This window comes from Psammomys obesus, unplaced genomic scaffold, assembly GCF_907164565.1.
Source record: "Psammomys obesus unplaced genomic scaffold, mPsaObe1.curated_primary_1811, whole genome shotgun sequence".
In the NCBI taxonomy this organism is placed as follows: domain Eukaryota; kingdom Metazoa; phylum Chordata; class Mammalia; order Rodentia; family Muridae; genus Psammomys; species Psammomys obesus.
In genome coordinates, this window is record NW_026592403.1 from 129,231 (window position 1) to 141,861 (window position 12,631).

Consider the following 12,631-nt stretch of genomic DNA (forward strand, 5'->3'; position numbering starts at 1 on the left):
CCAGAATGATGGTTGTAAATCCCTGTAAGTCATGCTATCACATGGACACATAGGAGGCTTCCTGACCGTGAGCACGGGTCTGCCTGGCACTTCACTAAACTCAGATATACCAAGGGATCAGAACAGAGCGAGCACAAGTTTAGTAGGAGGGAAGCACAGGAAGGTGCTGGGGGGGGGGAGTGAGAAATGAATCTAAAGAAGTAGAATTGCCTGGCTAGAGAGCAACCTCGTTTTCTGATTTCCTAAACTCGGGGTGGAGTAAAACTGTGTGGGACAATGCTTTGTTCTCCATGGCATCTTGTTAGTGGCCTCTGCTTACGTCATTTTCTTTCTGCTTCCTCTCTTTCTTTCTCCACCATCACTTAATTTGCTTCGGACTTTGTGGAAGAATTTTGGCAAGAGCCACCGATACCTTGTGGAGGTCCCAGAAATAGCTGTTTCCATGGTCAACTATGGATCAGAACCACGGACAGCGCCCAGCAGGGCCAACTCTCCAAGCTCTCGAGGACAGTTCTGCGTTCCTTCTCTGACTCTCCCCTAGCCCAATCCCCTGCCCCAGATAAGGCCTGATTCTTGGTGCTACAGCTTTTCCTGAGGCAGCACTTCGAATTCACTCCTTCATGAACTCTGCAAACATCCAAAGCTTGGGCAGTTTTTCAAAATGTTCAGGGTAGCGGATTTCTTAGTCCTATGCAAGACTGTAGATTCTGAAAACTGTCCTAGATAAGAGTGATGGAGAAAGAGGTTTTACTGAATGCTGAAACTTCAGCCAGAAGAGATGGTCACAGCAGTCAAATGGTAGCACATAAAAAGAAAGACTTTTTTTTTTCTAAATTTCCTTTGGTTGCTATTATAAAGTGATAACTATTATCTTTTGGGCCAATTAGGTCATTTTATTAGAATGGCTTCTTAAAAAATGATCATAGAAGTTTCCTTAAATAAAAAAGTCTACTATATTTAAATTTCAATTGTCTTTTTAAATTTTTTAAAGAAGATACTATAGACTCATCTTGAAATTTATAATCTAAAAATAGGATTTCATCAAAATACTTTAACTATTCTATTCTGGGCATTGGTATACTATGTATTTACTATTTATGGCTCATCAAATATGAGAAACACTATACAAAAAGCATTTAATTTTATTGATAAGAACCGTCCTATGAAAAGGAAATTATGTGGAAAAAAACAAGAGCTATGCATCTTTTGGAAAAGTAGCTTAGCCTGACATTTGTGAGAGACAACAAGACATTGCAAAATCAATACTGGCATGATAGATATATACAGGTTCAGAGGGGATCACAGAAACCAAAAGGAAACAATTGTTAGAGACTTGCAAATCTTTTCCTTGGCAAAAAACCCCAAATCCAAAGAAATCCTAAATTTAATAACTTGATAGCACACATTGTTGTGAAATCTTTTCCTGGACGTGGATGAGCAGTGCTTATGTGTCCTCGTGGCCTTTCCCATGGGGCTCAGTGCTTGGAAAGGCTCACAAATGATCAGGCACTGGCTTTTGGACTGAGAACCAGGCAGGAGACCTTGAATTGCTTATCTCCCAATAGGAAAGCAACACATGTTTTGGAGGCAGATAAGGATGATGCTGACTTCTATTTGGACTTTAGGAGTGAGGCTCAATGGGTGTGAATACAGAAGACAGAAAATATGAAAACAAAAGGTATAAAAATCAAAGAGATATGGGGTGTAGTTCTGAGAGAAATCAGGTGGCTAAGGGACAGCCCAGGTGGCTGAGATGCCTGCATGTCCTCTTTATTTTCAACCTATATTCTTTTTGATTTTTGACTGTATTTGTTTTCAGGGTGGCCTAACAGAGAAATATCACCTATTTGTGTTTCATTCATATAGAAATTTCAGATGGGACATTTCTGAGGAACTCCCAAGACACTAACTCAGTAATTAAAATGCAGACCAGCCTAAAGTAGTGTTGGGATGCTTTTGTGAATAGCAAGGTGAGAAAAATCCTTAAGCGTTTGCCACTGACTTTCAGGGTTTATTCCATGCACACCAGATGGCATGTCAGATCCTGTAACCGGCTGCTTTTGGAGTGGGTTGGGTGTCTGTAGGTCAGGGGCAGCGCATATATGACCCAATATGGCAGAGGTGTGCAGTCCTAATGTGGTTACCTGTCTGATGCAGATAATAAACATACCCAGGCCTTTCATTCTTCCCTCCTAATACCGCTTTGTGTTTTCCTGTTTCGTGAAGATTGTCTTTTCCTAACCTCTGTTTTTAAGCATGTGGTAGGATTCACTTCAGATAATCTCAGTAACTCTTTTGTCATTGAACAGATCCAGGGACCTTTGTCTCCTTCCTCCCATCTCCTTCTTTATTTAACACTCACTCTGACAAGTGTCTTGCAAGGCAGTAAACTATTAAAAAAAAAAGCATTTTACACAACGTCTCTTTGGAAAAGCCTAATTTCTTAAAATTACACTTGTAGCATAAAAAAAAACTTTCACTGCTATAAACAAATGTAGATTCCCTAGCTCTCCTCTCTAGGAAATCTCCTGTTGACTTAGTGATTCTCAGAGCCGGAGAGTTGGCTCAGTGGTTAAGAGCATCTTCCAGTGGACTCGTTTGGTTCCTAGCATCCTTATAGGGTGTCTTACAACTGCTGTATCTCATTCCAGCGGCTCTGACACCCTCTTCAGTGTCCTGTAGGCATGCGCACATACTCTCCCCCAATGTACACACAATTAATATAAGTAAGCAAGTCTCTATGCTAGAGCTAAGGAGTAGAATGAATCCGATGGGTGGCCTTTTTCAGAAGGAGATACTCATCTTTGGGAAGGTTTGGGTTGTTTCTGGAAAAAATGGTGCTTCAGAGAACACAAGTCATAACCCCAGCTCTGCAGTTTGTTTACTGTTAGGTAAGCACAGGGCCAAGTGGTGATATTCAGTGAGAGTTCTTGAAAGGTGGCCCATTCTGTCTCTTTCCACCATGTTTAAAACCCGACAGTTAATGGCAGTCTTTTCATAACCAACAGAACTGTTTGGAGGTCGCCTGAATGAAGTGCTGTGCATTCTCCATGCAACAGCTCAGAATACAAATGAGTTGAGGGCAGGTTTTAGATTTCAGCCAAGAAGTACCTGTGCCTAATGGTAGAGAGATACCGTTTAAGCCATAACTCAGCTCTCAAGGTTTCTAACTTCCTCTTAGTGATACATCAAGTTATCAGAGATTACTGTAAGCTGGACAATTTCTTTTTAAAAGATTGACTTATTTATTAATGCAGTATTCTGCCTGCATGTGTGCCAGCAGATCTCATTATAGATGGCTGTGAGCCACCATGTGGTTGCTGGAATTGAACTCAGGACTTTAGGAGGAACAGCCAGTGCTCTTAACCTCTGAGCCATCTCTCCAGCCCATAAGTTGGCCTTTTGATCTTAGCCTTTACACTGAGTTAAGATTCCACTTTCCTCAGTATTTAGGAAAGATTGATGTGAATCATTTATTTGCAAAAACATTTGCATATCTTTGAAAGTTTATCTTGAAAATATTCTTACAATGATGCTCATACTCTTCTCAAAGGACTTTAGTGATAAATATGATCTCATGTTAAAGCCAAAAAATTAGTATCTCCACTCTTCTTCCTAGTGTATCAGATAGCTACATGCAATGTATTTCATGTTTACCCTATCCTGATTGTATCTGCAATATATATTAGAATACACATGTCATGATATAATGGTTGAATTTTATTGAGGATTGCTGAGCTGGAATTCTAACCAAGAACCAATATTCTAGAAGTGGTTTCTGTTATACTTTTAAAATAAAGCAAAGCAAAACAAAACCAAAAAACCATAATGCATCTTAGAGGGGATTAAAAAGGGATTTATTAATTTTTATGATACTTTGCCCACATGTATATAAGTGTACCCATGGCTGTGTGGAGTCACTGGGGCTGGAGTTGTGGGTGGTGATAAGCTGCCAGGTGGATGCTGGGAACTGAAGTAGAGTCCTCTGTAGAAACAGGAAATGCTCTTAACTGCTGAGCAATCTCTTTAGTCCATCAGATTTTTTTTAAATAAAAAGGATTAAACACATGTTAACTAGTGTGATGATGTTAGAAATGAGCTCCAAGTGATAAGAAATTAATTCAAGAAACACAGGTTGACTTGACTAAAAATATGTTAGCAACATGCCTCCCCTTGCCTGAATCTTTTTTCCTCTTAGGGAAGATTATGTAAGATAAATATTAAATAAATCTATGTCTAGCTATGAATGAGGATGCCCATTCTAAAAATGGTATTATTCTGTTCCTTTAATTTTGGCGCCTATGGTAAGTTGTCACTATTATTGTTATTCTTATTTTATTCATGCAAGATGATGATTAAGGAACCTAAAATGATAGAGAGTGAGCAGCTCCTCAAACCTAAAGATTGTGTTGAGGGTGTGTGTGTTGTGTATATGCTTTCTTTCTAATAAAAATTCAGACTTTGACCTAAGACTCAGTTTCATTACTATTATCTAGTAGAGAGATTACTGGGTAGTGGTTAATCACTCTACTGCTCTCATTTCCATGGCTGTCATTGTCTGTGAAAAGCAATGAAGAGGGTGTGATCACGTGAATAGGCATGGGTTTGTGTGCGACATTATTATCACTGCCCAGTTTAAGAGCAGCTTTCTTAGATCAAAGATCATGACTCTTTTGTGTCGTAGGTAACTGTCCTTTTGTGTCATAGGCATGGTTTTCATTTACTTTAGTTTCTTTTTAACAGTGTCTATCTCAAGTCCTTTCTGAAAGAAGGTGGAAACATTTGAATGAATAATGAAAATGATATGGCATTCCTGCTGGGTCTTTGGAGGAGTTGGGGACCCATGGCTTTTCTTTTCACTGTGGCTTATCTTGAAATGTCATACAAACTTGTGCTGGTCAGATTCAATCACACTGCTAGAAAAGCCCATGAAAGGGGAAGGAAGTCCAGAGGAAGGTGCATGAGGCTACGCTTCAGTACCACTTAGAGCCCTGCCTCTAAGCTTCCCTTGCCTGGACAGATGAATTCCTTTTGACACCCAATAAGGGATGAGGCTGATACAGTAAAGCTTCTACCTCTAGCTATGGTGGACAGAGTTCTTGGAACTACCAACCCAGGGAGAAGCAGCATGACCCAAACTCAAATCTGGTCTCTCATCCAAACATGGACAAGTGTGTTCTTGAACACCGAAGCAGAACAAAGGTCAAGAACTGATGGACACACCACACCATCCTACAGCTGCGTCCTCTCCAGATGTTCCACTCTGGTCCAATAGCAAAGGAGTCTAGTGCTTTAGAAACTTAGTAGAAACTGATCTTGCTCTGGTGGTTTTCTCACCCAGGTGCCAAGACCAGTTTTCTGAAAAGCCTTGAAGAGCTGTTGTTTAACAGACTGGTAGGTGTGGGCCCCCAGCTTGGCCTCACAGTACATGGATGGTGTGTCTCCATGGCCTGGGATCCGCGTGCTTAGCTGTAAAAAGAAGGAGAAAGTGCATTTAATCAGCCACATTAACATGAGGAATTTCACCAGACAAATGCTAGCTTGATTTCAACCCTTGTTCTCTTTCTCTCTTTCTTTAACACTCCAGAGCCTTGGGAGATGACTCATTTGGTAAAGTTCCTGGATCACAAGCATGAGGACCTGAGTTCAGATCTCTAACATCCAAGTAAAAAGCTGGATGTGTTGGTGACACCTATAAGTCCAGCACTAGGATGGTGGAGATAGGCAAGTGCTTGAGGCTAGCCACTTGGTGAGTTTCAAGTTCAGTGAGAGATCCTGTATCAGAAAATTAGGAGAAGTAATTGAGGAAGACCCCCAGCATTGGCTTCTGGCCTCCAAAGTCATGTGTACATGAGTCCTCCCTCCTATATATATGAACTCACACATACATATACACATGAAAACACCAAAACAAAACTGAAGTGCACTTATCTGAGTTCTAATTGAAAATTTCATGAAAAACTCAATTGTTAAGAATACTTTGCTTCATCAGAAGTGCAGATGATTAACAAATATATAACATCACACGTGACTTACCTTCTATTAAGAATTGAACACTGCTTTCTCAGCTGAAAATCTTAGCCCTTAAGAGGCAGAGTAAGGAGGACTACTGTGTTCAAGGCCAGCCTGGGATATATAGGAAGACCCTGACTCTAAAGGAAAACTCAGCAAACCCCAGAAAGAAAGAAACGGCACCAATAGTGAAACCATTGATTTTCACACTCTCTGGAGAAGGGTTTCCAGGGGTGGGGGTTGTATGTGAGCACTAACAGCATCAGCATTGTGTCAACCAGGAGAGGAGAAGGACTTTGAGTTATGTTGTTAGTTAGCTGGGAAAGCAGTAAATGTAAGATGTTATCAGGTTCCTGAGTCACAGGAGGCAAAGTTGGAGCAATGGAAGGCAGGGGGAACATATCCATGTCTTCAATCCCCCAATAGAAGGACAGGAGGGCAGAGAGCAGGCCTGTGGCAGGGGAGCTTGAGATAACACTGCAGGGCCTTTGCAGGGGGTTTGCAGATCTATGTGTCCACTCTGTGGCCAATACCATGATGATTGTGTGGACAAGAACAGCACCTATTTGTTCAGCAAAGCAAGAAGAGTCTGTGCTTCCCCAGACCTTCCAAAGTCTTTGGAAAAACTGAGACATGGGAAAAGGACAGAGAGTTCTAAGGACTGCAACATACTGTGCCATAGAACTACATCTGCATGGCTTTGGCAGAGGCCGAAGGTGACTGCCCAACTCTTAGATAACTGCAACTTTTAACATTCTCTGAGTAGACAAAGATGTTTAAGTGTTTGCATACCTGCTCTTCTATTGGTTGCCATGCCAATCCATAAAACAATTATTGGCTATTGTGCAAGCCATATGGGTGCACCTGTGTGCAGGTGTGTGTGGAGACCAGAGACCAACCTCAGGAATAATGCTCTTAAGAAGCTGACATCTTTATTCTGACTCTCTCTCCTCTTTCCTTTCTCCCCGCTCCTCTCTCCTCTCACCTTTCTTCTTTGGCCTAGAGCTTGCTGCTTAGGTTAGGCTGCCTGGCTGGAGAGCTAGCCCCAGAAATCCACCTGTGTCTGCCTCCCCAGTTCTGGGACTAATAGGCCACCTTGCTGGACCTTTTTACATGACCTCTGGGCTCGAACTCAAGTACCTGTACTTACATAGCAAGGGTTTCACTGACTGAGTTACGTACCAATACAGAAAAATGAGCAAAATACTTTTCTTCATTAGCTCATTTTTGCTATCTATATTTTTTAATTATACTGTGCTATGCCTTTAAAGTACATGAAAGTCTACATGTCAGTTTTAACCCCACCCCTGCCAATGTAGTTTTTATCTGTTTATGAGTAGGAAGCAGATTCTAAAACATTCCTATAATAGAAATGGGTAGCTTCTGGGTTGGGAAATACTCTAACCCCAGAGTCACCATTTGTGAGACTTGGTGGGAAATTATCTACTTATTTCTCTCTCTCCCTTCCATGTGTGTGTGTGTGTGTGTGTGTGTGTGTGTGTGTGTGTGTGTGCATTTAGAGATTGGAAGGCAACTCGCAGGGCTCAGTTCCCTTCTTTTACCACGTAGATCTTGAAGACTGAACTTGGGTCCTCAAGCTTGGTGGCATGTGCTTTTATCCACTAACCCACTTTGCCAGCCCTTATCTACTTTCTCTGGAGTATTTTTTTAATTTCTGAACTTGAAATAATAATACATTTCTTTTCTCTTTTTAATGTTTGAAAAGAGAGTTATTATATTATTTTATTTTGTGTGTATGGGTGTGGACCTTGGTGAATGTTCCTGCACCACAATGTGCAGTGCCTGAGGGTCCAAAAGAGGGTGTTGTTAAATTCCTTGAAACTGGACCTACAGACAGTTGTGTATGACCTTGTGATTTCTCAACCTGAACCCAAGTTCTCTTAACAACGGAGTCTTCTCTCCACCTCTTCATGTACCTTTCTTAGGACACCCTTGGTAAACCAACAGGCATCAGGTGTCCACCAATAACTTCTTTGCTGCTTCACTTTACAGAGACACCCTCCCCAAGCTCTGAGGACCATGGTCAGGTAGCCAAGTTGTAAATGCATGGAGGAGATTCCTGGGCAGTTGGAGACAGGGGATCAGTTTGCACGTCCTGTTTCACAATTACTGCAGACCAAATGATGTCCTGTTTCCCTGGAACTTCCTCGGGGTTTTAACCAGAGCCCAGATACAGCTAGTGCTCTCCCCAGAAAGGACCGGTGCGACCTACCCTACCATGCAGCCGTGCCCACCGAGCAGAAAACCCGTGCTTGCAGAGCCGGGACGAGCCCCCACAGCTCCTCTTCCCAGTAGTGGCATTAATGATCTCCAGGTCGGCGCTGCCCACGACCCAGTTGGCACTGAAGTGAGGAGACTTTCCCGGCTGCCGGGCTTCGGCGTTACTCACTCCTGTCAAAAGAGAAATGGGAGGCAGTCAAGCATTCATACTCTTTGGCTCAAACAGGGCTCCCGAGAGAGCAGATCATAGGAAGTAAAGCTCGTGTTTGATCTGGGATGAGACATTCACATAAATACTGTCCTTTAAAATATTCGTCTTTAAAATGCTGTCACGTAAAATCATGGTTTTACCTGTCAGGCTGGAGGTTGAAAACTAGGTTCAACTCTGATGAGAGCCTTGTGTTGGAATCTATTGCTGGGACCTTTTAATTGGAAGGATCTTATGGGTAGATTTTTTTTCCCTCTTCTGTGAATGTTTGTTTAATGGACTAATGAGCAAACAGAGCCATTTGAAAGTTCCAAGAATCTGAGTCTATTGGGCACCCACTTAATACCCAAACCACAATATTAGTAGATGGTTCTTGAAAGAGCCTTAGGCTGATGGTTTAGTTATGAGGAAAATACCCTCAGTTCAATATAGGGCCCCTAAATTATATTATATTTAATATGTAGGGTAATCAGTCAACCAATACAGTTTGGGAAGAACATTGGCAAGTTTCAGTGCAAAATGTTTACATGAATAGGTGAATCATCCCTCCCCTCCTTTTTTGGTAAAGTTATAAAGAATTTCAAGCCTGGCCTGACGGTGGAGGCTGAGGCAGGAGGATCACATGTTTAAGGCTTGCCTATACTATAAATTTAGTTCAAGGCCAGCTGGAGTGTATTAGTAAGATTCAGTTTTCAAATAAGAAAGAAACAAGAAGGGGACTAGGGATAAACAGCCCAGGGGTAGAACACTCGCCTAGCACATGCAAAACCCAGGGATCAATTCTCAGTGCAGCGACTTCGCCTCTCATGAGCACAGCATAGCATCCAGTCAAGCTCAGGTTCTTCTAAACTAAGGCTCCCATGCTCCTGGGTGGTTTTTTGAGTCATGAAGAATCTGGTCTTGCCTCGGAGGCTTCCAGAGGTTTTACAGTGCACCTCTCTTTCTCTCTCTTTCCTTGTTTTACTGTGTAGTGTCCAGGTGGGGTGTGACCCTTACAGCAATCCTTCACACAGAGGAGCAGAGGGAGAAAGCCAAAGACTTTCCACTCTGGGAGGGAGAAGTTCTCCCCCGAAGCCTGGTGTCTATCTCATCATGCTTTCTCGTTTATACTCTCTGTTCTAGCCTTGCCTCCCTCCTATCTTTCTTACAATGTTCCTCATTTTGGTAGAACTTCCTGGAAATGTTGGGATGAGGTTTCTGGTAACCTACAGTGAATACCTGCCCTCCCTGATCAACCCAAGGACACAGCACAGCCAAGGTCTGGTGATATCTCAGTTTTGTCTCTGTTTTTTTTTTTTTTTTTTTTTTTTTTAAAGGGTTATAGTTGACCTCTGGGAAGGAATCATCTAAATAGAAATGCTGTTTGGAGACATGTGGCCCAGATAAATACTGCCAGGTAGTTTCCACAGCAATCCCATGCATAACAAATGGCACCCTCCTAAGCTCTATGGGATCTACAGCATGGCCCAGTTATTTGCTAAGAGTTTCAGGGTGTGCAGACAAAGAATTCAGTCTCTGGTCTGGGCACCTCAATGATGTTCTGGAAATTTTTTTCCTCCAGAAGTCCTTGTCACTTGCTCTATCTCCACACCTCTTGCCAGTCATGATTTGTCCTGGACTGCTGCCCAACACATCTCTCATCCTCCACAGCTCCTATCACTGTACCTCCATAAGTCCTGGGCCAAAGACAGCCCATATGGACCTCTTTCCTCTTGCCTAGTTTTACCTTGTGAAGGTCAACTTGTCATCCGTACATCCCTGCATACCCTCTTCTGTTTCTTTAGACATGGGCATTAGACCGATGGACTCATTAGCAGATATGACCTACCCATGGCCAACTCCATGTGGCTAAGGATAGCCATGAATGCGGCCCATCACAAAATCATTAAGTTTCTCTGTTAGTTACTCCTTTCATTGCTGCGACAAAATGCCTGACAATAAGTAACTGAAGGAAGAGTTTTCTTTTTCTGGATTACAGTTGGAGGAGACACATTCCAGCATAATGGGGAAGGCATGGCAGGCTGCAGGAGTGGGAATCTGGCTGGCCATATTTCCTCTACAGTCACAAAGCTGAAGGTGAATAGGAAGTAAGGTTGGGCTATACAATCTCAAGGCCTGTCCCCCACTTCCTTCATCAAGGTTCTATTTCTTAAAGGTTCCACAACTTTTCTAAAAAGCTCCAGCAAGTGGGGACCAGGCATTGAGACATATGTATCTATGGAAGACATTTTATGTTCAAACCATGCCACTCAAAACAGAAGGTTGCTTTTGTTGGTGTTCTGTTTTGCAACTTTTGTGATGCTCTCACCTGAATTTTACAGATAAAAACATGATGTCAAAATGTCAAAGGGCTGGCCATCCCTGGGAGCTTCTCTCTCAGGTCTGCTTACTTATCCCACGAATGTGTGGAGGCTGCAGGGAGGTACCAGGGGTTTTTGCAAGAGCCTTGTTTTAGTCCAGTGGGATGGTTGCTCAGGAGTCCCTGTGATGTGCTACACTTGAGAAGCCCGGGTGTTGGGCAGCAGTCCAGGTACAAATCATGACTGGCAGCCAGAGGCCTGTATTCAACACTGTATAAGGGAGTAGTTCTCATCTCAGTGGAAGACCTGCTCAACTGTGAGTTGCAAGTCCTGTGTCCCCAGCTCCACCTCCGATCTTCTTGGATAGAACTGAGGCATGTTCTCTCAGCACATGGCCATTTAGCTTTGCCAATTGCCACCTAAACAGCCCAGCTCCCAGACTGAAAGTCACCCTGTGACCTTCTGGTCATGGATGGGCAATGTTGGACATTTAGGCAAATTCCATCCATGTCAGCTCTTTTCCCTAGAAGTCATTTGCTGCTGTGGCTGCCCACCCCTGAGAGCTGGACAGGGGGGAAACAATCTGGCCCATTGGCAGCCATGGACTGTCCTACTGGGCAGGGACCATCTTGGCAGGAAGAGGCAGCTGCTGAGGTCAGGGACGACTAGGTACAAAGGGATGTGATCACTGCTTTGGAAATGCAGCCAGCCAGGCTCAGCAGTCTGGCAATTTCCTCCATTCTCTGCAGGCTTTTCTCTCCCTATTTCCTGTCTCCCATTCTTCTTGTTTTTAATGTTGGGATTGACCACCGAAGCATGCATTTGGGGCTTCTCCAAAAATCCTAAATTCTGAACTCAAAGGAATGCCTTTGAATGTCTGATATCAACACATGACCTGCCTGATACCTTGCACTTCGTCCCACCCCCGCCTCCTCTTCCCTTCCTTTTACTACTTTCCCGGAGACATTGAGTCTTGCCATTGGCTCTCAGCAAGCAGACATCTACTTTGGAGAAGGTTCAGTTGCTGCCTAGCTGGGCTCTGCTCTCAACACCGTGGCTGTTAGACTCAGCAAGGAGTCACCAGTTTCCAGGATGTCAGTTCCAGAAGGGCAGCCATAAGCATTCTTGTGTCTACACATGGAACAGTGCACTGGATGAAAGGCAGAGGCTGATAAACTTGTGGGATTCAATGAGTGGGATTCCTAAGACAAGACTTGGGACCTAGGAACTGGGGAGACTTTGTTTCCAGCCTATCTTTGTTCTGGGGACTTGGCACACATCATCCATACCCTTCTTTTGCTCTCTGATGATGGCAACTTCATTTCATAAGGTTAAGTGAAGATCATATGAAACAGAAAAGAACACTTTCCAAACATCAAATGATGAAGTAATTATTATTCAAAAGATGACTTCAAGGTCACCTCTACTTTGCTTCGTGTTCTCCAAACCATACACCAAAATGTTCCCAGTTGTAGGACAGAAAATATTTCCAGTTTAGTGATAAACTACCTGATTGTTCCAGGGAATGGAGTAATCAACCAACAAGCGGAAGTCAGGATTATTTTTATAGCAAACATATGTATTTTGACATTTATACATTTGTCCAAATTTATCTTTAATACCTCTACAGGAGTTATTATTGTCTACTCTGAGCCTTTAGTTTAAGGATTATTTTTTATTCTATTCTTTGTCTGCAAGAACAAAAAACCTCTTCAAAACAACCTGTGGAAATGGAAATCCAACCTTTGATGTCATTTAAAAGAGGGAGGGAGCTTGGGTCTGGGGGGGAGTTGAGGGAGGGGGCTTCAATCCGGATATATTATGAATAAAATGTAAAAAAAACATTAAAAAATTACCATAAAGAAACATC

At 42.7% G+C, this 12,631-nt stretch overlaps 1 protein-coding gene across 1 annotated transcript in view; it reads right to left on the bottom strand.

Annotated features, from left to right (window-relative positions):
* Nucleotides 1-5,292: 5,292 nt before the first annotated feature.
* Nucleotides 5,293-12,631, bottom strand: part of Adarb2 (adenosine deaminase RNA specific B2 (inactive)) — a 564,895-nt gene continuing 557,556 nt past the window's right edge. The window contains exons 9-10 of the mRNA XM_055613205.1: nucleotides 8,246-8,424; nucleotides 5,293-5,469 (exon numbers count right to left, since the gene is read on the bottom strand). Of these exons, the coding sequence (XP_055469180.1) occupies nucleotides 5,293-5,469; nucleotides 8,246-8,424 (356 nt within the window). The remainder of the gene's footprint in view (nucleotides 5,470-8,245; nucleotides 8,425-12,631) is intronic.